Consider the following 25308-nt stretch of genomic DNA (forward strand, 5'->3'; position numbering starts at 1 on the left):
TCATATACCATGTTGTTATGTTTGCTCGTAGAATCAAAATATGTTCTCTGTCATTTATGATGTTGCATGTGATAATTCTCATCATCATCCATTGATCCTGATATCTCAGAGTCAAATTCTATTATGTCGCTAGTATAAATTAATACCATCGTTTAGATAGAAAAAATTGAGATATATAAGGATCATCTTGGATGGAGCAAGTAGAGCTTGTTAAAAATAATATCAATTTCTAGTGCCACTTCTTTATATATCATATTCTTCTAGTAAAAAATCAAAAATTTTAACTAGAATCTTTGAAAAATCAAATTTTACAAAAATTTTCAAATATCACGTATCAAGTATCATCTTCACATATATCTCTTAATGAAAAGTCGAAATTAGACCAGAATCTTAGAAATTTTAATTTTACGAAAAATTTCTCCGAGAAATACCTCCTCTAAAATTATATTCTTCTAATCAAAAACACAAAATTGATAAAAAATAATGACTGGCTATCCATTTTAATTTCTTTTAATTTCTTTTAATTTCTTCTTTGAATTTCAGAAAAAACTTTACATATTATATTTTTAGGTATTATATTTTCGTAATAGTCGAAATTTCAAGCAATAAAATTTTTATCTAAACTTATTATTTTGTAACATAATCGTAAAAAAATGTAATATATGAAATTTTTTTCCAAGATTTTCATAACTCAAAATGTTCTGCCATTGACAGAAATTTTCGATTTTATGATTTTGTATTATGAAAGTATAATCTTAAAGGAAATAGCATGCAAAAATTTTATAGAATTTAATATACTTATCTTTTATATATTTTCCTTTTTAATTTATTAAATTTTCAGGAACTAATATTTTGATCATTTTTAAATTCTTTTAATTTTAAGATTTTACTTTATTATTTACTTTATGGTCCACTACTGTCTGAAATTTTTGTTCCATTCAAGTATAAAGTCAAATTGAATTTGCATAATATATTCGGAATTGTATTCATAATATGTAAATCCGTAGCAATACTTATTTTGCATATATTTTAAAATTTTACTATAATATAAATATTATAAAGTGTATATATTATAAAAATATAAAATATGTAAATTCTTACGATTTTAGAATATATATATATATATATATATATTTCTTGCGAAAAAAATTTATACATATAAGATTTGTATAATAGAGATTTGAAATATATATATAATATGAAAATTGAATTTAAAAACTTCGTTAAATTTTTAATTAATAGATTAAAGGAAACAATAAAATTTAATTACATGTGCACTGTTTTTCAACATATAAATTTTTTAGAATAAATATAGAAAAAGAGCAAGTAATAGAAAAATAGAAATAAGATAAAAATTGGCAAACAACATCTTTTAAATGGTTTGAAAAATTTTAAATTCGAGAAATGATGATGATCAATTACTATTTATTCTTCTTGTCTGTATTTGAGTTTCATCTATGGCAGTATATTTTAAAGATGATGTTAATTTTATAATTTTTATCTTATCTCTTCTTTTTTACTATTTGCTCTTCTTATATTTACTTTTAGCGCATAAACACATATGAGATATTCTCAATTCATCGTTATTCTTCCTAGACTACAATGTATTTTATTTTTTAAGATAAAAAAAATAAGATATATTTTTTTTATAATATCTTTAGGATAATTTTGTAAAATATAATGTATTTTATAATAGCCTTATATACATATAAGATGTGATATTACCGATGATAGAGATTTGAATAAAAAGAAAATTTTAAACATTTTATTCTTAAAAACAAGATACAAAGTTAGATAATCTGTATGGATATTTCTAAATCTTCCAGAATAGATTCCAGAAAACTGTAAAGAAATGTTCAGTATTACAAAAAATAAGACAACTTTAAAAAATAATAAGTATAGAAAAATATATTTTAAATTATTCTTGCAATAATACTGATTACAACTAATATTTATTACTTTTATTGAATATTTTTTCTTATTTTAAGTTATGAAGCTGTAAGAAGCGTTTGTATATAGGGATTTTCGTAAGATAAAACTTCTTCTTTAAATGTTAAAATCTTATCCTTTAACTCTGTGTCAGATAATGATAGATCTAAATTTTTGCATTTATCATTAAATTCTGCAATAAGAATTTCGGCTTCCTGTAATATTACAAATTAATTATATTATAAATATTAAACATTTTTTATATTTTTTTAATGAAATTTTAATTAATTAATATTATTACTTGGATGATCTTTTTTTTTTTCTGTGGATTATCAGATCCCTCAAAAAGTGAGTCTTGATAATCTTCAAGTTCTGCTTGTTTACGCTTAGCAAACTAAAAAAAAAATTAATTTTTTAATTTTATTATAGTAAAATTTAAATTTGAAGTGAATTCAGAAAAATTTTACCTCAATAACATCTTGTGGGAAATTAGCCATTTTAGCAACATGTATGCCAAAACTTTGATCACATATTCCTGGTTTTATTTTATATAGTAAAGTTAATTTATTATCATCTACAAGAGCTGTAACGTGTTGATTTTTAACAGTAGATATTTCTTCTTCTAATTTAGTTATTTCATGAAAATGTGTTGCAAAAAGACAATAACATTTAATTTCTTTTGCTAAATATCTATAAAAAATTATATTAAATATATAAGAAATTTAATAAATTCAAAAGATGTTTTAAATCTTACTCGGCGATTGACCATGCTATACCGCAACCTTCATAAGTAGAAGTTCCTCTGCCTAATTCATCAATTAATACCAATGAATTGCATGTTGCTGTCTGAAATTGTATAAAATATTTTTTAATTATTATTTTATGCTATAAATATTATTAATTTACCTTTAATATAGCAGCAGTTTCTATCATTTCCATCATAAATGTAGAAAGTCCTTTCAATTGACAATCATCAGCTCCTACACGAGCTAATATACAGTCTAATAATGATATTCTTGCTTGATCACAAGGAACAAAACTTCCAATATGTGCCATGAGAGCACTGACACCAGCAGATCTTATATATGTGCTTTTACCTCCCATATTTGGACCGGTAATGATACAAAAATGACATTCTCCTATAATTTTAATTTTTTTCTTCTCTAATATAATTTATTATAAAAATAATTATTATATTTTATATTTATAAAAATATTACCTCTTTTAAAATTGATATTATTAGCTATATAATCTACTCCTTCTTGAACTTCTAAACATGGATGTCGAACTTGAATAAGATTAAATTCTCCTTCTTCACTAGGGAGCATTTCAGGACGCACATATGGTTTATTAGCACATATAGCAGCAGAAGCAAAAGCAGTAAGTACATCAAGTGATGCTAATACATTTCCAATAGCTTTTATTGTATTACTATAACCAGCTATATAATTTTTATAATATAATAATAAAAATGCTATAATTATATTGCTTCTTTACTTAATATTTTAATAATAATATTAAATATTTAAATATTTTATGTATTTATACAAACCTGCAATTTCAATTATTTCCGCAACAACCTTTTTTTGTTCCATTATATATTTATCTCTAATAGCAATATATTCATCATTTAAATCATTTAATTTATTACTTCGAAATCGTACACCACTTTTATTAGAATCTAAAATAATATATTGTTTTTTATTTCTTAATACCTTTTCTTCCTTCAATGTTACACGGAAATAATATCCAAATTGTTGATTTGATTCTAGTTTTAATATTTTTCCAGCTTCGATTGAAAGATCATCAGCAACTTTATTCAATTGTGCTTGCAATTTTATTTCTATTTCATCCATAGTACATTTTAATTCTAATATTAATGGATATAATTAGTAAATATAAATTAATGTAAAAAAAATTTAATACATAATATACATAAATATATATATATATATATATATATAATATATATTCATTTAAAAGATTTTATGAGTACCCTTTAATTCATCATCAAATTCAGGTCGTACTAAAAAATCTCCTTTTTCAGCAGAATCTAAATCAATTGTTTGTTCAACCATTTGTTGAAATTTATTCATATCTTTAATAAATTCACTTAAAGGATCAGTAAACATTGTTTTTAAAGCTATTATATTTATTTTAAGAAATTGTTCTAATAATATAGGTAAATGTGATATACATGCATAAATCCTGAAATAAAAACGATTAATAAATTATTAATTATATATAAAAATATTAAAAAATATATAATTTATTTACTTATAGCAATCCTGTAAAGTTGCTTTTTTTCTAGCCAATTTTTTTGCAAGTACTTGTAAATCTGGTATGCGTCTTAAATGATCTTCATTAAGATTAGATCGTAATTCATTATCATTCACTAATGCTTCAACAATATCATGTCTTTCTTTTATAAGTGATAAATCTTTTAAAGGTTGTCTAATCCATTGTGCAAGGAGTCTATGTCCTTGTGGAGTTCTACATTTATCTAAGAGATTCAAAATACTTGTAGGTGCATTTCCATTTAAAACAGAAGAAGTATCAATACGTGGTTCAATATTAAGTGCTTTTATAGCAGCTGAATCTAACTTTAAATAACGTGATTGCTTTATTTGATCTATACTAAATTGATTTAAATTTCCTTCATCTGATGTTAACTAATGAAAAAACATATAAGTATAAAATTAAATTGAAGAACAATATTTTTTTTATCAGTATGCAATACTTACATCTAAATATTTAATAAGAGCAGAAGTAGCTGACATAGCAAAAGTTAAATTAACTTCAGGTAAAGATTGTACATTTTGTTGTTGACCTTTCTTGAATCTTATTAAAGTATTTAAATCTTGTATAACTGATTCACTAGAGAATTCATTTTTTTTTCTTGTAGTAATCATCACATTATTTCTTTCTATTAACTAAGTAAGAAAAAGAAGATGAAAGAAAGAAATAAATGTCATGATTATATCAATAAAATTTTTAAATTAATTATTCTGTATAAAAAAAATATTTTTATTTATCTTGTTTACTTGTTTTAAAGTTTGAAATTCATAGCTGCCTTCGCCTTGAATTAATAAACATTCTTTAGGAGCAAGCGTAACAATCAATGATTCCAAATTAGAAAATGATTCATTGTCTTGAAATTCACAAACAGAAAATAAAGTTGCTGTAGTATCTACACAGCTTAAACCTACAATCTAAAAATATTGTAAAATATAGTAAAATAAAAATTTTTTAGCAAAAATTTTTTTTATCATAATGTGTTTTATAATTACTCACTCTAAATTTTCCTTCCATTCCTAATTTCACTGCTATAACACGAACACTAACAGCAATATCATTATTGCCAAACAATATATCCTCAAACTGTGTTAAATTACCAGGAGATCCTTTATATTCTAATATCCAATTTTGATTTTTTGCAGTTCCTTGATTAATATAAACTTCTACTCTGTATTGTTTTACTAATAATAGATCACGTATAAAAGATTCAAAATGATTTTTGTTAAGAATAACTCCTTCAGTTTTATATGGATCTGTTTTAAATATTAAAATTTTAAAAACTTATTATATTTTTATTAAATTATAAATATTAAAATTTTAAATTAAAATTCTTACCTGCACCTATAATTTTACAAACGGATGTAGTTTTAAAAATTTCTTGTGCAGCAAATAATGCATCATTACCATGTAATGTATAATAATCTGACCTATTAAAAAAACGTACTGTGGTATTCAGTTTCTGAAATCATATTATTATTAAATTATATATGTGTTTTGTAATTATGTATTTTTTTTATAAATAATATATATTTTTAAACTTATAAATATTAAAATTTTATATTATATTATTATATGTATACATAATTAAATGATATTTTAGTATTAAAAGTAATGTTATTTCTACATAAGTAAAAAAATTTTAATATTTTCATTAATTTAAAAGAAAAAATTTAAAAATAATTTTTTACAAATTATTTAAAAATTTAATACAAAAAGTATAATTATTTCCAAATTATAATTATTATATTTAATTATGATTATACTTGTTTTCAAGAAAGACTTTATGAAGAATATCTGTAGGTCAATGTCTATCTAGGGTCAAAAAGTCATGGATTATTATTAATGTTATATGTATGAGTTCAAGGAAATTTGTTATATTATGGAAAAATATATCAATTTAAAATCATCTAATATGATAAAAAAGATAATTAAATACAATTAAATTTATTTATTTTTTGATATATTTTAATATTTGAAATTAAAAATATTTGAAGAGTAGTAAGAATTATAAATTAATTTAATACTTATTAAATTATATATCAATTATATAAAAATATATTAATATAATTACAATTAAAAAATAATTTATTAAAAGAAAAAAATGCAAAAATTCCAATAATAATATTATCTTGCAAATATTATTCATTTTTTGTGTCATAAAAAATATCACAGTTTATTCCAAAAAGATCAATATCACATGTAAGGCATTAAAAACATCATGAATTATTTTAATTTATTATAATTTAATTGCTTAAATAATATTTTATTATATATATTTTTACATGAATATATATATAAAATATATAATAATATATTATATTATTTATATTAATATAATATTATATTATATATATAATAAATATAAAATAAAAATAATAATAAATATAAAATAAATTGAAATATAATTCTATTAAACAATGTTTTTTCATTTAAAAATATTTTTTTTTAGAATAAAAGATATATGTGCATTAGATTTATTGATGTGTTCAATGATCATTTGAATGATTATCTTTAATTACCTGAAATTATATTTATAGCTATTGTGAAATAACAATAAATTAATCTATTATAACAAGAATATTATACGAGAATGATATCATTGATGACACATCAAATTAACAAAACAATTTCTGGAAATTATCTATATAATTATTACTAAGAAATAGAAAAGTTATTTTTACACATTTACAAGAAAAATGTAAAAAAATAATATATTACATACATATGTTTCATATATAATAATTTTTTTCTTAATAATTCTAAGAATTTATTTCATGAAATATTTATTTATCTTATAAATTTTTTTATATCTTATAAATTATTAATATAATAAATATAATAAATCATAATTAAAATATTAAAAAAAATTATATTAAATGTTTAATTTAAATGTACATAATATATAAATAATTAAATGTTTTTAATAATATTTAATTAAATTATTTAATTAAATAGATTTTTTAATAATAATATATTACAAATAATATTACAAAATTAAATTACAAATATTTTTCAGTTTAAAGATATTAATAGTTTGTGAATTATTAAAAGAGATAAGAATATATATGAACTGGAATAAATGCACAGAAAATATTATCATCATAAGAATGAAAGAGAATGTTTTCAAAGATATGATGAAGAAGGGGGAACTAACATAAATGGAATTGCTCCAACTTGCATGTAGTATATCAATACATACTGTCATTGAGTGAGATCATCAATTCTAAGCTCTGAATTAAGTGAATTTTGATCTTTTACCATACGGTAATTAAACTTTTAATTTTATTTTATTTAATTTTAATATAATATTTCAATTGTAATTATTTTTTTTTTTGACAAATAAAATGTAGAATATGAAATATATCTTATGATAATTTCAAAATTGATTTATGTAGTTTTTTAGATTATGTAGTTTTTATTTAGTTTTTAAAAAATAATTAAACTTTTTATTTAATATTTACAGAGATCAAATGATTAACATGGTAATACAAAATATTGCCATTTTATTTTTATTAATAACACATACATTATGTGCACCAAGTGGATGCATAGAATCTTGTACTTCTTATCTGACACAATATCAAACTTCTGGAAGTTTTCAAAAACATGCTGATTTATCACAAACTGCTTCATATTTACAAAGTCTTGATTATTCAAAACCTGGAACATGGTCTGAACATAAAGACTATAATGTAGATAATGGACATGGAAAAGTACATGAAGAACGAGGCCAATATGTCGAAGGTCCTAAGACAGTAAGATATTATAAGAAAAATTATTCTTCTTATGATACATGGTATCCTGTTGGTGAGAAAATATCAAATTTTAATCAAAATAATAACAAACATATATCCAATACAGAAGACATAGTTAATCAACATACTTATAATCAAATGAGTAATTCAGAATCAATTATACAGCAAAATAAATATAATACAATAAAGAATCAACCACATGTTGAATCATCACATAGAAAAACTAATGTTCAAAATGAAAGACTTGAAAATCTTGGAGAATATAGTAAAAATTCACAGATTAATCAACAAGATATATCTAATCTAAATACACAAATTTCACAAGAACCTTATCATATTAATATGCAGTCTGGAAATTGGAGTACAATAGATTCATATAAAACTGATGGAGGACATGGTCGTGTATTTGAAGAAAAAGGTCAATATGTATCAGGAGCTAAAAAAATTCGTTATTATAAAAGAAATTATACTTCTAATTACAGTTCATCTGATGGAATGCCTATTCCTGATTTTACTAAAAATGGAATGCAAGATGTACAAACAAAGATAGAAAAATTTCATAAAGAAATTGGAAAAGGATTTGATCAAATTTCTACACAAACCACAGGATCCACTAATATTGGACAAACACATTTTAATATTCATGACTTGCCTACTGATAATATTTATAATAAAAATAGTGATAATTATAGAGATCAATATAACTATAGAAGTTCAAGAACACATCATAATGAAGAACAACAATCTTCAGACATAACAAATGAACATTTACCTTACAGGAATCCTTACCAAAATACTTATGGTGAAAATAGTTACAGTATGTATGAAAAACATGAAGGATATGTAAAGAAGCTTCAACCAATTAATCAACTTATTAATCCTACATCAGGATATACTAGTACAGTCAATATTGGAAATAATAATTACAATAGAAATAAATTTAGTGGATCAATTTTACAACATACAGATAATTTACAACATACAGATAATTTACAACATACAGATAATTTACAACAAACAGATATTTTAGATGCACATCAATCAAGATTTGTTCAGAATCAAATGTTAGTCGACAATTTAAGAAATAATGCGCAGAGTCAAAGCAGCATAATTCATTCAAATATACCAAAACAAGTATCTCATTATAAAGAACACTGGAGTTCTGGTCATACAAAACAAGCATCTATTCCTCTATATTCTACAGATATTTTACATAACAACAAAGAACATTTTCAATACAATAATGATCAATATAACAACAAATATAATTTAAATCAAGATATACGATATGATAGTAATTTAAATCAATTTAGAGAAAATGATTTCAATAGTGATAGAAACATAATGTCACAAAAATTAATGACTAGTGCAAGTGATTTAAGTGAAATAGGAGATACTATAGATTGTGCATATAATTCACAACATTCACATGGCAGTTCACAATATTTAAAAAAATATAAGCGCAATGTAATGCATAACAAAGAAGATGAAGTGCAACAAATAGTAAATAAACATGTTATAGATGATTTTAATCAACAAACTGATACACAAAATGATGATTTTACACAACAGAACTCAAGAAATAATGATTTAAACCAAGAATTACAACAATCTTATCAACCATGGAAATCAAATCAACAATTAAATGATTTTACCCAGCAAACAACTGAAACTGATGACATCATTCAACAAACTTCTGGAAAGTTTGAATTTGGTCAAGATTCACAACAAATATCTCAATTATGGAAACCAAATAATGCCAATCAACAATTTAATGATTTTAATCAGCAAACAAATGGATCTGAGGATTTTACTCAACAAACTTCTGGAAAGCTTGAATTTGGTAAAGATTCACAACAATCTTATCAATCTTGGAAACAAAATAGTGATAATAATAATAATAAAGAAGATTATACTCAGCAAATAGGTAATTTTGGTGATCTTAGTCAATATGTCTCTAAAAATCTTGATCAAAAATTACAACAATCTTATCAATCTTGGAAAACAAATAATGCTGATCAACAATTAACTCATCTTACCCAGCAAAAAGATGGATCTGAGAATCTTACTGAACAAATATCTGGAAAACTTGAATTTGGTCAAGATTCACAACAAATATCTCAATTATGGAAACCAAATAATGCCAATCAACAATTTAATGATTTTAATCAGCAAACAAGTGGATCTGAGGATTTTACTCAACAAATTTCTGGAAAGATTGAATTTGATCAAGATTCACAACAATCTTATCAATCTTGGAAACCTAGTAATGTTAATCAACAATTAAATAATTTTGATTGGCAAATAAGTGGATCTGATGATCTTACACAACAAACTTTTGGAAAGATTAAATTTGATAAAGATTCGCAACAATCTGGAAAATCCAATAATGCTAATCAACAATTAAATGATTTTTTCCAACAATCAAGTGAAATTGATGATTTTACACAACAAACTTCTGGAAAGCTTGAATTTGGTAAAGATTCACAACAATCCTATCAATCTTGGAAACAAAATAGTGATAATAATAATAATAAAGAAGATTATACTCAACAAATAGGTAATTTTGATGATCTTAGTCAATATGTCTCTAAAAATCTTGATCAAAAATTACAACAATCTTATCAATCTTGGAAAACAAATAATGCTGATCAACAATTAACTCATCTTACGCAGCAAAAAGATGGATCTGAGAATCTTACTGAACAAATATCTGGAAAACTTGAATTTGGTCAAGATTCACAACAAATATATCAACCATGGAAACAAAATAATGCCAATAAAAAATTTGATGATCTTATTGAGCAAACAAGTGAATCTGAGAATCTTACTCAACAAATCTCTGACAAATTTGAATTTGGTCAAGATTTACAACAAACACATCAACCATGGGAATCAAGTAATGCAGATCAACAGTTAGTTCATCTTACTCAAAAAAATGGATCTGAAGATCTTATTCAACAAACTTCTGGGAAATTTGAATTTGAGCAAATATCACAACAAACTTATCAACCATGGAAACCAAATAATACTAATTTGGATTTTACAGAGCAGATTGATGATTTTACTAAACAAAGTACTGATAAACTTGAATTTAATCAAGAATCAGAAAAAGATTCATCTCTGCAAATAAGTATTATACCAGAATATTTGGGAAATGATTCACATTTTCCAAAACCTGCAGATAAACCCAAACCAAGATCAAGATATTCAAGATATGGATCACATCATAATGTACATAATATCAATGATGAAGATATTATGAATCACAATAATGGAAATATTGATGCATCACATATTTATGAATTACCTCCAAACATGGATGTAGAAGCTGATGATAATAAAGGAAATCAAAATACAACAACAAATCAAGAAGAAAATGAAAATATAGATTTGTCTAAAAATTTAAATCAACATAGTGGAAGTAATTTATATGATATTGAAGGAAGTAATGTAGACCAAGTAAATTGGTTACACAAATCAAATGATGCAACTGTAGGTTTACAATGGCATTATACATATCATCCAAGTGACCAAAGACAATTTGTACAACAAACAGAACAAAAAGATAAAGAAAATTTGCAACAATCAATGCAATCACAATTTTTTAATTTAGAACAAAATTTAAATAAAGAACCACAAAATAAATACATAATGGATAATTCACATCAACAATCAGATTGGCAATCTCAAAATTATATATCTAAACAAAAAGATAAATCTTTAAGAAATGATTATGTTCAAAATGAAAATAAATTTATATCTAATGAACAAATAAAAGGAAATTTACAGGCAGATGCTGGAATTTTTAAAGAACCTAAATTACAGCCAAGAATCTTAGAAGTTTATGGAGGTGGGCAATATGATCCAACACATAGCGATGATATATATTCAGAAGTGACAATAAATCCTAGTGCTACATTAGCATCTATAAGCAATACAGATCCATGGGATATTAGAGAAAAACCAGAAATATTAACAACAACTGAACTAATGCCACCATTATTATCTGTAGAACCATTAGACACAAATATTACTACTGAAGCACCTCATTCATCATCCATTTGGTCAAGAATTAGTCATAAAATAGCAACTACAATAGACAAAGCTAAAGAAAAGGCTAGAAATATTTTTGGATAAATATAAATTTTTAAAAACAAATTTTTAAAATAGATATCTATTTATAAGTAATATATTTTTCACAATATAGATTTTAAATAAAATTTATCAGATCTTTATCAAGATCATTGAGATTGTTTAATATTTAATATGTGGTACTAATTTAATATATTTTAATATATTTAGGATTTTAATGTAGTATTATAAAATTCTATTATTATATAGTTATTATATATTTTAATTGTTATTTAAATAAATGAATTTATATTTTTTAATTTTTATTTTTTATTCTTTATACTAAATATTACATAATCATAAATATAAAAAAGATCATAATAAAAAAAATCAACAATAATATATATACAATTAATCATATTTACTTACTTCTGGTAAACTTTTAAAAAACCTAACAAAACTTTGTTGACTTGATGTGTCTGGAATCAATATTACATAAAATTATTTAACAAAATCTAAATATATAAAATAAAAACTTAATTTCTAAAATTATATTATATTTTACTGACCCATATTAAATTGTTGATTTGGTTGGACAGCCATGATTTTATATAAGAAAAAGTACTAATATTTATACGTTAAGTAAAAAATAATCCTAAATAATTATAAAATTGTACAATTTTACAATGTATTGTACAATTTTACAAAAATATTTCAAAAATTATCTTTTCAAAATACTATATATATATCAAATATTCATTCAATGTATTCCCGCATAATTATACCACGAAATAATAATGCATAGATTGCATACTACAGTTATATTTCACAAAATATTATTGTCCAATTTTATTGGTTATAAATGTAGATTTACGTTTCTATATATGCTTTCTTTAATATTAAATAGTTAATGCAATATGTTTTAATAGAAAAATCGTTCAGTTTCTTTTGTACATTTTTACTTATAATATGTAATATTTTAATTTTTATTTTTAAAAGTAATTATTTAAATTTAAAAGTAATATACTTTTAATTTATTTTTATAATGTAGAAACTATATGGTAAGATATTCATTACATGAATTATTAATTAAAATGTAGGATTCTTTTTTTATTCTTAAATTTATATTTTTGAATCGAGAGTAATTATTGAATTAATATATATATATATATATATATATATATATATAACATATATATATATATACATATGTACATATAATGTACATATATATGTACATAATATAATATGTACATAATTATAATTATAATTATAATAAATAAAATTAATATCTCGAAAAGTATAGAGCGGATATTTCAAATTCAAATTTTTTTCGAAACTATTTTGAATGAAATTTATTGAAAATTATTGAATTATGATTATTGAAAATTATTTTCATCAATAAAGAATTATAATATATATCTAGTTTGAAAAAACAAATATAAATTAACATAAATCAAATAATTTTATTGAATATTAATTATGATTAAAAATTGTATTGGCTTATAATTTAATTTTTTAAAAATTGAAAATATAGAATTTATTAAAGTTTTATTTGACATGTTATTAATATGTGGGACAAGAATGATAATGAATAATTATTATTCTTATCATTGTGATAAGAGATTGCTTATTGTCTTAGTATCAGAATATGTATATTATTAAAGATACTTTAAGCGTTTGTATTAAATCACGAGTAACAACGAGCAATAAATATCAATCATCGTGCATTCGTGCCCTATCGTAGAATTAATTGAGAGTCAACTGTATATTGCGTATCTTGTCCTACAATTCATTTTCTGAACTGCTTCATTCGTGAACATATCGTGAATTTACAGTATTTTTGAATTTTTTTTATTTGAAATTAATATTTTTATAATAATTCTATATTCTAAATAATAATTTTATATTTATATATAAAAAATAAAATTGTAATTATTTTTTTTTTCAAATTTATATTTGTAACTTAATAGATTAATTAAGAAAAGACGTATTAAGAAAAATTTTTTTTAAAATAGGTAAGTAATTTGTGTTTTAAAATTAATAATACAAAATTTAAAATTTATTATTGTTTATAATTTCGAAATTATTTTATAAAAAATTTGTAATATTTTTATTTTAAATTTATCTTTTATTTTGTAATTAATTGATAAAATTTAAGAATTTTAATACATATATTTTATTTTAAAAAATTTTTAGAAATAAAATGGATATGAAGAACAAAGATAATATGTTAATACCGGGTCAACGGATTCGTCCACCTGGCAACAAACAAAAAGTTTTACAACTTTTAGAAGAACTTTATGGTTTGAAAACTTTAAGTATATCTGAATTAAATGCATATGATGACAGAAATTATCATGTAATTTGTGAAGAAACTCATATGAATCCTCATATAACGATCATAAGTAAATATGGCTATGTTTTGAAGATCGTTAATTCTTTGGATTCGCAGAAAACACACGTGATTGAAGCACAAACTGAAATGTTAATATTTTTGCATCAGCAAGGTATTAATTGTCCTTTGCCTGTAAAAAATATACATGGATTGTATTACACTCTAGTTAAAATGAATAATGAATATTCTGAAAGTTATGCTATCAGATTGTTGATTTATCGATCTGGTGAATTGTTACACCGTGTACCAATTACTGGAGATTTGCTACGAAATATAGGCAATTTTATAGCCCGACTTGATAATATTCTAATGACTTTTTCCCATCCAGCTTATAATCATCACAAAACACTATGGATGTTAAATTCCGTACCACAATTACACCAATTTATCTATGCTATAAAAAATGTATTTGAAAGAGAGTTAGCGCATGAGGTAATAATAGCTTTCGAAAAGGACGTGCTTCAAATCACTTCACAGTTAGAACAAGGCATGATACATGGAGATTTAAATGAACAAAATCTAGTGATAAACTCGAATGGCAAAGAAATATTTGCAGTCATCGATTTTGGTGATGCACATCGAACATGCTTAATCTTTGAATTAGCTATCGCGCTATGCTATATGATTTTACAGACTGGTGATATAGCGATGGGTAAATATGTAATCGAAGGTTATCAGGATATTAGAAAGCTGACAGATCTTGAGAAGAAAATTTTGAAAATTAGTGTTTGTGCAAGAATTTGTCAAAGTTTGATTATGGGTGCTTATTCCTATCTTCATGATCCACAAAATGAATATTTGCTTACTACACAAAAAGGATGGTCGTTATTAAAGAAGCTTTGGCCTCTTGCTCAAGATGATGTTCTTCGAAATTGGGGATTGATAAACTAAATTTTTTTATTTATTCAATTTTTCATATGCTGTATAATTTATTGTACATTCAGTATTGTATAATTCAGTCTCAATGTTCCAATCAATTATTATATTATTTGAAATCTGTTATCAACAGAAGCAATAAATACATAAATTTATATTTTAACTAAATTGAATTTAAGAAATAAATTAAGATAATGTGCAGCGATATATCCTCTGGTTTTATTCGTATTTAGGCAGTTACATATTTACATAGATATAATGAATAATAATGCTCTTTGTATAATAATATGGAATCATTTTACATAATTAGATGGTGGTATATACAAAAATGCAGGTATTAATAAAAATCAATTCATGGGAAATTATGTATTATTGCTAAAAGATTTTAAAGAAACATATTTCTTATGATTACTTGAGTGAAATAGTAATTACTGTTAACTCCAACTCGATAAATTAAATGAAATATATCGAAATATATCGGTAATAATATAATATATCGTACAGAATTTATTTATAAATGTACTGTAAGACAATATATTTCGATCTTGCATAATAGATTTATACCTGCGTTTAAGATGAAATCATTCGCGTGTGTTTTTATTACTTACGCAACTTGTAATATACATATATATATATATATTATATATAATATATAATATATATTATATATAATATATAATATATATTATATATATTATACATTATACACACACCCAAATATATAATTTTTTTTATTTCAATTTTAATAATATACTAATTTATTTATATCTTTTTTTCATTTCATTAATATCAGTTCGTTTTGGCAAACTGTCTAGCTGTGTTGAGGCAAATTCGTTGATAGCGAAAATTTGTTCACAATATCAGAATAAAAAAATAGAGTTAATAGAGTTACATGAAATATTATATATATTATAATTAAGAAATTAGATAATATTTTCATCAAAAATTTATATATATATAATAAATAAAAGAAATTAAAAATATTACAAAAATTAAATTATTGTAGTTAATGTAATTTAAAATAATTTAAAATATAAAAAAAAAAACAAAAATTTTAATCATATGATCAGAAGTACATAAATAAAATTTTTTGAGCCATTTTTGTATAATAATGGAACGTCATGTTAACGAATTTTCGCCAGAGGTTATTAACAAAATAGTATATTACAATACCTATATATTTTATTGCTTAGAATCTATTGGCTTACGTACGCCTCAGGAGGCGCTTATAGGCGCATAATATTAAATTGTTTAACTTATATTGTTAGTAACTTTTATATTTCATTATTCATCAACTTAATATTTTTCATTTAATAATTTATATCGTGTATCATCGAACCTAAATAGATATAACGTTATAATAAATATAATCCAATAAAAACATAACAAGATGCGTGTAATACACCTCTTTATCTGGAAGGGTACAGCGGAATGTGTGTAAAGATTCTTTGGATTAAATAATGAAAATGAATTCCTCGATTCTCGCTAACGCCCGATGGGAATGGTGAATTTTATGAACTTATACAGAAGAAATATATAGCATTTTTCAGTCTTCGATAAAAATGATGATGACGAGAACCGCGCGCATTTTCGTGAACCGATTGATCGTGTGTCATTCAAGAAATACATGTAAAAAAATAAAGTTTCGAAGAATCAATTTTTGTGCTATCTTTTAGTGCGATTAAGATTAGTGTTCCGTTCACCCCTCCTACCCATATGTAACATTTTATCTAAAATTTGAACAGCTTATAAAGCTCGTCTTTCGTAAAACCAACGTTAGACTAATTTTGACGACGTATTATTCACGATAAAAAACGTCGCACTAGTTCCTTTCAGGAATATGATTATTTTATAATATTTCTTTTTTTATTTAATTTCAACAATATAATTTTTTAATATTAATTTTGATGAATGCCAAGATTTTCTAGTTCTTCTTAGAGAATTGAGCGTGCGCAATTAAGAATCGTGTCCAACTACACATGATACATGTCCGCAAATTATAGATTTAGTATACAATTAGGAATTAGATTTTTAACAGGTGCAATTTGACGTTCAGACTTTAAGGGTATGGAAAAAGGATGGAACAATCACCAGCGGAAGTAATTTGGTCGATACTATTTCTTCAATATTTCTTACATATTTTGTAGCTGCATATGTTCGTAGATTCATATGTAATCTTTTATTCTTACATTCTTTCAACAAGCAAGCAACAATAAATTACACGAAACGTTTTAGTAAACGTTCGCGAAGATAATCTTTGTCTTGTTGTCTCCATTGTGACATTCTTCTCGCGCGCACCTCTCATTATCAATTTTTATCTAGAACATTTCTTTTCGATATCAATAATTGCTATCGATTATTTGGGTCTAATGACATGATTGGCAGCATTGCTTCTGATAAAGAGGCACCCTGCACATATTCATTGTTTTCACTCTGCTACAGAGTTGTGAATGATCTTTGCATTCATCTGAAAAAATAGCAATCATATTTAAATTTATTATTATAAAATTTCAATTACATTCATAGCTCAATTTAAAATTTTAAATATAGTTATATATTACCAGGTGTTTGAGGACATGGTGGACCTCTACATGTCTTCATGACCGGAGGTCGTGGAATATCTCTGCACGCATTACCAGCTGGTTTTTTGGTACCATACCAAACACATTGTAAAATTCTATATTTGATACCGTCTTCTTCGCATGATGCTGTACACTACGAATAAACAGTCAAATAATTGTTTTTTAAAAATTTTATATTCATATTTAGCTAAAAAAAAAAAAAAAAATCAAACAACAAAGATTTTAATGATATAATGATTCATACTTCTGACCATTCTCCAACTCTCCAAACACCCTTGCAGGCGTCATTATAACATTCTTGCCTTTGAAGAGGCCTTATAGTGTCATCACATTTATTAGGATCAAGTAATGTAATATTTTGTTGTCCATTTTCTATATCCTCAATCAAGCGACAAGTTACGTCACGTCTTTGCATTGCAGTTTTCCAATTAAAACATCTGGATGTTTCACACAAAGTCCATTCGGTTGTGTGCCATTGAGGACATTTACCAAATCCACAAGGTCTGACTTTTTGAGGTACCGAATGTCCAGCATCTTCACACAATGTCGCTCCTATAACTGTTCGTGGTGGTGTACGAGTTGTGTTCCCAATCGGTTTTGCTGCACGAACTGTACACTGGGCTCCTCGCATCTTGGTACAAAGAGATATTGAAATTTAATATTTTACAGTTATTTATTTTTTGATTAAAATTATTTTTTAAATTACTTGAAATCCACTTCCTCCACATGTTTGGGAACACTTTGACCAATCTGTCGTTATCCATTCGAAAACTAGATCTTCCGTAGTATCTAGATTTTATTTATTTGAGAAAACACAATATAATGTTGTATTATTTTATCATATTAAAGAAATAAATTTTATTTACCTAAGACACTAAGAGATGCAATCGTAGAATCGGTGGTAATATTTGGTTCAACAAAAGCGATAGTCGCGATATCCAAAGATTTATTAGTTTTTTGTATTTCTTCATTATTCACATCTTCGGACGAATTGTTATGATCTTCTCGATTTCGCGACAAATTCTTTATATTTTTTTCAATTTTTACGGGTTCTCGATCTTCCATTCGCGCCAAATCGATCAAATCATCTTCCAAATCTCTGGTCGTCGCTTCTCGAATAATACTATCTTTATCCGTGTCATTTCCAACATAAACTTTTCGTTTCTTCATTTCTTCCTCAAAAATATATCCATATCCTTCCGTTTTATTTAAAACTTTCATTTCTTCGTCATCAATATCCGGTTTTTTCGAAATTATATCCGTTTCTCTAAGCGACATCGTAGAAGAAGCGTGTACGCTTTCAAAATTATCATAATTTTTTCGATCAGATTGATTTGTATCGTGAGATTCTTCAAATTTCTCTATATTATGTTTGATATTTGAATCTGGAACATAATACATCTCCAAACCAATATTCTCCGAACTGGTTGCCAGATTTATAGATTCGTCTTTATTGTCTTTATTTTGATTTTTAGGCGTGGAACTCCAATGATTTTTAACATCTGTTTTATCGTGCCATTGTCTTTTGACATTTTTCAAAGATTCTTCAACATAATCTATATCAGATTTCGCAGGCGTGACTAAATTATCTTTAGTCACAACAGGAGTGATTTTCGCCGGATCACTGTGTTGTAATCCAAATATGGATTCGTCTAAATCATATGGATCAACGTCGATGAATATCCTTTCTTCATCCGGCCCAAAAGTTTCATCAGGAATCGCGGTGTTTCTATATAACGTGTCCAAATTATCTTTTATATTTTGGTATCTCAAATCGGAATTTTTGTCGGGCATTGTACGTTTTGTCGCAAAGTTTGTCGCTTCTTTCTTTGCATCATCGATGTATGTCACTGGGGCTGTCCTGTGAGATCTTCCCGCAGAACTATCACTTTGGAATGGCCAATATTCCTATTAGAAAATTTATCACAAATTGTATAATGTATAATATAACTATATATATATAAAACATATATGTAAATAGATGTATTTTAAAAAATAAAAGTACGAATGATCAAGTTGGAAATATTAATCTTATTTTTTAGTTTTACTATCTACGTCATCTCACCTTTAATGTTGATATAAAATAAGTTAAGTGCGGTATAAGAGCAGAGGCACTTGATCTCGAGGGTGCAGTCGATTCCACGGATTCGTGGTACCCTGGCTGATATGTTAGACGAAAAAGAACCACCACCACATAAAGTTAATCCACACAGATAGAAAGCATGAAGAAGAAATCGAGATAAAGAATCATCGAGAGATCAGTTCATCATGCGATTATTTATAAATTGAAATGAGATTTAAATAAGTTATAAATTGAAATTAGAAATTAGATTTAAGTAAGTTTCATTTATGTCTTTTTTTTTTTTTATGCTTTTACCTGATTCAACGATGTTACAACATGTTCTTTGTGCATCATCGTAGAATCCGGTGGCGTTGGACTTGTTTTCTGTTTTTTCTGATGTGGTTTTCTCGTCGGATTACTAGGAACTGCTCGTTCATGACTTAAATCTTCGCTGTCGATGGGAACAAAACGGTTTCCGTACGCGGCTATTAGAAAATCAACTTAAATTACACAAAACCTTTAGAATGCGATATACAAAATGAAATCAAGAATTCAAGAATCAAATTATTCAAACATAAATAATTCTTACCTGCTCGATCAGTGTAGAGACTTTCGCCTGAATTGGCAGGCGCCGAGTCCAAATTTGCATTTCGTTGTCGATGGACGGAATTGCTTAATCGTAAATACTCCTCGCTGCTTATCTGTTCCTTTGAACGAAATTTCACTATCAATTGTGTCTCCGCATGAGAATTTCCGGCTGTAACATACAAACGTGATGTTATCCACTATTTTCTAAATTTTATCAATATATCCATTTACCTATACACGCGTAAACACCAGCATCCGAGGATGTTATGTCGTTTATCTTTAACGCCCCCTTCCTGCTAATTTTATATTTCCTTGATTTCCTTAATTCTTTATTATCTTTGGTCCATGCGATCTGTGCTCTGAAAATATTTCGATTTTATTCGACATGTTTAACCATATGTTAAATTGGTCACGTACTTGTCAAATTTCCTGACGGGACAACGAATTTTTATAGAGGATGTGCCTTGAAAAATCTTCGCAATACCGCCGATCTTTAAATCTACCTTCGCGTTCATGTCTGTCTGGTTATACGTTGTATTTTGACTGGTAATTATAGGCAGGGAACCTGCATCCATATCGTGACACGCTCTGGTGTTGCAAGGCTTCTCCGAGGCGGGCTTTTGAGACGGACATTCACTATCCTTTCGATTTTGTTTACGCCCCTGAGCCATTATTTGTTCGCAGCTCACTTTTCGTTTCTTCACACCTCCTCCACAAGTTTTCGAGCACTGAAACGTTGATCATCGTCGATTATTCCATTCTTGTTCTTATTTTATCATTAATATTAAATTAAATTATATATATGTAATTATAAATTATCAGCCGTTTCTATAATAACACCGTTTAAATTTTTGAAAAATTAAATTTTAATTGAATTAATTAATCGAAATCAGGATTAATCGGAGGATAATAATCCTGCGAATTCGAGCCTCGATCACAGATGATCGTATTTAATTTACTGAACAGAGGTAAAGTACCTTGCCCCATTTGCCGGTATTCCATTTAACCGGACAATCCCATACATTACAATATTGTCTGTCCGCTGGCTGTGGCTGCGGGCACATGTGGTTTGGCACCGGAACCATCTTACCTGTGCCGCGTATCACCTCGTGTATGCACGTAACATCACGTGTCTGTATGCCGATTCCGCATGGACTCATGCACGGCGAAAATTCACTAAAATTCCATCTGCGAGGAAAAATCGGTCGGCTAATTGCAAATAGAACAATACTCATTATTAAACTAATGCTGTTTAAACTAAATACATTAGGATTCTAGAGAATCGAGAAGATCTAGAATCTAAAAAAGATATTTTTATACGCTCTTATTATCTTCTTGTTATAATTAAAACTTGTACAGCATTAGTTTATTAGTAAGTGATATTCTAATTAAAGGAAAAGTTTTTCTCCGATTTTCTTTTTTTTCCATTTGTTCTTCGATATATTATTACCTAGGTGGACAAGGATGATCGTTGCAAACTCTTATCCGAACTTCCGGTTTCGTTTCAGCGGAACAAAGAAAAGGCATGACGGTCTTTCCGGTATCGTCTCGCACGCAATTGACTATCAGCTCCTGAGAACCTGTGGAATATAGCCGTGCGATGAAAAAGCGGAATAAAATCAATGTAAAATCAATAGAATTGATTGCGAGCAGACAGAACATTTCTGTTCCCGTATTAAACGAGTCGACGAGAATCGTATAACTTTAATCCATCGGTTCGATGCGATTCAATCGGCTAACTCGTCGCCGAGCACCGTTAATTGTACAATCGCGTCGCATTATCCCGGCTAATTAAACGCTCTATGCGGAACGAACCTAGATTCGTTCCGTTAATCCTTGCTGATCTGATCCCCGATAATTCCCTGACTTACGTTTGCGGCTGATTAGAGTCGGTTGAATATAGTATTTACAGAACGGGAGATAGATAATTCGATTAAAAGGATTTTCCAAGCTACGAGAAAATGTATCGACCCAGTTAACAAGGATATTTAATTATCACTATCACTGTCCCCCCCTCCCCTATTAACGAATATCATAATTTCCAACGTGTTTCCTCGTGGATCGAACAATCAAGAAACGTTACCCCCGTTCCCGCTCGTCGCCGCTTTCCAAGTTTCTTGTTTCCCCTGTGAATTTTCATTCCATTTCCATCCCGTTAAATTTCAAGTCTTCCCAAAACTTGTCCCAGTTTTACTTTAACGCGACTCACAAAATTCCCTTTCCCAACTCCCGTTTCAGCGTTTACACGCGTTTAATTTTCATCGTTGCGAAACAAGTTATGGAATGGAATATCCCTTACCTCCGAGGCAAGTCGCGCTGCAAGGTGTGTAACCAGCTTCCTTCCACGAGTACGTGGTCTGCACGTCGCTTCCTGGAGCGACCTTAATCCCACCGTCGTAACCACTTCCGCTCGAACCACTCGAGGATGATCTGTAAGTGTCAGCCAGGCTTGGCTCCGCGTATCCACTGTCGTCGACAGTGTCGATCCCGTAGGTGAGACTGTTTTCAATCACATTGCACGGCGCCATCACGCATTTCTCCTTCTCGATCGGTTTCGGTCCCGAGCACTGTCGATCCGGCAGATCGGCGATCGTTCGACTGAACTCGAGGTATATCTTGCAACGGACTTCGCGATGCCTGATCCCTTCGCCGCACGTGACGCTGCACGATGACCATTCCTCCGCGATGAACCTGGAGGGTCGTTCGTATGATGATTCGGATACGAAATTCCACCCGAAACGGTCCCTTCTTTTCGGAGTCCGTTCGAGGTTTTCGGAACGAAGCTCGTGATTTCGTTTCAATTTGATCTTTCGAAATATCTTATGTCTTTGATCTTGTTATTTCGATTGTACGAATGTAAAATCAAGCGTGAGAATTTTTTGTATCAAATTTCGTAACATTTTTCGATCACAACAGTTTGCGATATAACAAAGAGAGAATCGAGATTTTTTTTTTTGTTGTTTTTAGAAAAATCATAAAGGAATATTTTTCGATGTCTGATTTTTAATAATCAAAAAGGCAAACTTCCATAGAATCTCGAATACAAAAGTGCACGCATCTTTGCACGCGTTCCAATATTTTCCATCTTTCCGTTCTTTATCTTCCCAATACGAATGCTCAGAATTTATCGATTCTTCAACTATTCGTGGTTGATGGAGCGAATCGTACGACTGTCCTGTCATCGATTAAATCGGATAAATAACCGCCGGTTATTTCGGGATTATGTTTGAAACCGCGCGCGCTCATTCTATTTCCATTCCTGCACTCTTCTATTCAACGCGATTGAATCGCAGAGCCCATTCAAATTTATCCACGAGTATCTATTTTCATCCATCAATCAATGACTTCTTGCTGACAACGTTTTCAATTTACTTTCGTGTAACGACGAGCTTTGATCTGTTTCGATTACACGCATTCCCGATTCGATCGCCGCTCAAATAGATCTCGTATAAACGGCCCATCATGGAAAACGTAGAATAATTTCGTAGCACAATTTCGTGGAATGTAGCTATCTAATTTCTCTTTTTTCTTTTTTCTCTCTTTCTCTCTCTCTCTCTCTCTCGGAAATGGCGTTTATTCGGCGAGCCGGAAAATGTTTTTATTTAATCTCGTCGGAAAGTAACCAAGCAGCGTGTACCATTATCCGACGAGAGGCCGCGATTCTCTTTCTCGAAATGGAATCTGGTTGAAACTCGTGTAAAATACGTCTGACGAGACGCATAGCCAGACAAAGAAAGATATAGAGAGGAAGGGGACAGTTCTATCTAAATTATGCATGCTAAGCCTACAAGAGTACACGCAATGATACAACACAGGCTAAAAAAAAAGAAAAAAGAAAAAAAAACAGGTATACGTAACATCGTTGAAGGAGTAAAAGAAACGAAACTGCGATCAGTCTACGTAATATTATCGTCGTAAGTCTATTGCTAATGCTTGTTCTACTGGCATTCGCGTTATGCGCTAATTAAATCACGCAATCTCGATAATCTCCATAAATGCATTAGACGCAACAGCCAGGAAAAAGCTAAGAAACGGGAAGATTTAAGCTTCCGAAATTTCAAGCCAAGATATTTTTTAAATTGGAAAACTGTTGCGCGTCAGCGGAAAACAGGCCTATCGCGGATCGTACCGTTATTTTATTTTACATGGATAAAGAAGAATTTCATGGAATAAGAGAGACAGAGAGAGACAGAGAGAGACAGAGAGAGAGAGAGAGAGAGAGAGAGAGAGAGAGAGAGAGAGAGAGAGGAGAAAAGATCCAATTACACGTTGAAACATGTATTACAGTTACAAGCACGACAGGCATTGTTTTTCCTGCTGTATTTATGCGGAAAAACGATTATTCTCGCTGACGCGCCTACGTAATGCTAAGATAGGTAGAAAGAAAACGGAAAATGCTAATACACGCTAAAAGAACAAGAAGAAACTGGTAATCTGGAGGGGAATTCGTCTAACCTAAAGTTGATTAAGGGAAAAGGGTCAATAAATGAAATAAGGGGATGGGAAAAGGAGCGTGGCTAAGCATCGTTGGAAAGTCATCGTAGTTGGCAGAGGAGGGTGAGGACATCAAATGCTTCTAAAACTCGTTTAACCCTGATTTCGTTCAAAAAAAGGGGAAGCATCCTCGGACTTCGCAGCTTTGCGGTGAGTTACAAAAGCGTGCGAAGAATCTAGAGATAGAGAGAGAGAGAGAGAAAGAGAGAGAGAGAGAGAGAGAGAGAGAGAGAGAGAGAGAGAGAGAGAGAG

The 25308-nt window shown here is 27.5% G+C and overlaps 4 protein-coding genes across 9 annotated transcripts in view; 2 read left to right on the plus strand and 2 right to left on the minus strand.

Moving 5' to 3' along the window:
* Positions 1-1843: 1843 nt before the first annotated feature.
* Positions 1844-12675, minus strand: LOC122721108 (DNA mismatch repair protein Msh2). Its single transcript, XM_043948393.1, has 15 exons — positions 12626-12675; positions 12486-12535; positions 5563-5686; positions 5224-5480; positions 4974-5141; positions 4674-4862; positions 4207-4601; positions 3926-4137; positions 3482-3799; positions 3149-3370; positions 2836-3068; positions 2684-2775; positions 2397-2619; positions 2231-2323; positions 1844-2144 (listed from the first exon to the last, which is right to left on the minus strand). The coding sequence occupies exons 1-15, from the start codon at positions 12657-12659 to the stop codon at positions 1989-1991; spliced, it is 2766 nt and encodes a 921-aa protein (XP_043804328.1). The 5' UTR covers positions 12660-12675; the 3' UTR covers positions 1844-1988.
* On the plus strand, positions 7395-12354 carry LOC122721107 (GATA zinc finger domain-containing protein 14-like). Of its 2 annotated transcripts, XM_043948392.1 has the most exons (3): positions 7395-7491; positions 7691-9583; positions 9959-12354. In XM_043948392.1, the coding sequence occupies exons 2-3, from the start codon at positions 7698-7700 to the stop codon at positions 12120-12122; spliced, it is 4050 nt and encodes a 1349-aa protein (XP_043804327.1). In that variant the 5' UTR covers positions 7395-7491; positions 7691-7697; the 3' UTR covers positions 12123-12354. The 2 variants fall into 2 exon arrangements, with proteins under 2 accessions (XP_043804327.1, XP_043804326.1); XM_043948391.1 differs by having other exon boundaries at positions 7691-12354.
* Positions 12676-13061: 386 nt separating the features above from the next.
* On the plus strand, positions 13062-16299 carry LOC122721105 (hydroxylysine kinase). Of its 3 annotated transcripts, XM_043948386.1 has the most exons (3): positions 14018-14074; positions 14256-14566; positions 14783-16299. In XM_043948386.1, the coding sequence occupies exons 2-3, from the start codon at positions 14263-14265 to the stop codon at positions 15343-15345; spliced, it is 867 nt and encodes a 288-aa protein (XP_043804321.1). In that variant the 5' UTR covers positions 14018-14074; positions 14256-14262; the 3' UTR covers positions 15346-16299. The 3 variants fall into 3 exon arrangements, with proteins under 3 accessions (XP_043804320.1, XP_043804321.1, XP_043804319.1); XM_043948385.1 differs by lacking the exon at positions 14018-14074 and adding an exon at positions 13062-13117 and having other exon boundaries at positions 14256-16299; XM_043948384.1 differs by having other exon boundaries at positions 14256-16299.
* Positions 16300-16325: 26 nt separating this feature from the next.
* LOC122721106 (protein madd-4) overlaps positions 16326-25308 on the minus strand; it is a 188293-nt gene continuing 179310 nt past the window's right edge. The window contains exons 13-25 of one of the 3 annotated variants that reach the window (XM_043948388.1): positions 22862-23253; positions 22013-22142; positions 21540-21750; positions 20980-21290; positions 20794-20921; positions 20564-20731; positions 20290-20459; positions 19978-20073; positions 18779-19820; positions 18619-18701; positions 18157-18543; positions 17892-18045; positions 16326-17797 (exon numbers count right to left, since the gene is read on the minus strand). In XM_043948388.1, coding sequence (XP_043804323.1) covers positions 17697-17797; positions 17892-18045; positions 18157-18543; positions 18619-18701; positions 18779-19820; positions 19978-20073; positions 20290-20459; positions 20564-20731; positions 20794-20921; positions 20980-21290; positions 21540-21750; positions 22013-22142; positions 22862-23253 — 3373 coding nt within the window. In that variant the 3' untranslated portion in view covers positions 16326-17696. Of the gene's footprint in view, positions 17798-17891; positions 18046-18156; positions 18544-18618; positions 18702-18778; positions 19821-19977; positions 20074-20289; positions 20475-20563; positions 20732-20793; positions 20922-20979; positions 21291-21539; positions 21751-22012; positions 22143-22861; positions 23254-25308 lie in introns of all 3 variants that reach the window. The other 2 variants (XM_043948387.1, XM_043948389.1) reach the window with 2 other exon arrangements.

The sequence above is a fragment of the Apis laboriosa genome, unplaced genomic scaffold (genome assembly GCF_014066325.1).
Source record: "Apis laboriosa isolate Shangri-la unplaced genomic scaffold, ASM1406632v1 scaffold14409_cov159, whole genome shotgun sequence".
Taxonomy (NCBI): Eukaryota; Metazoa; Arthropoda; class Insecta; order Hymenoptera; family Apidae; genus Apis; species Apis laboriosa.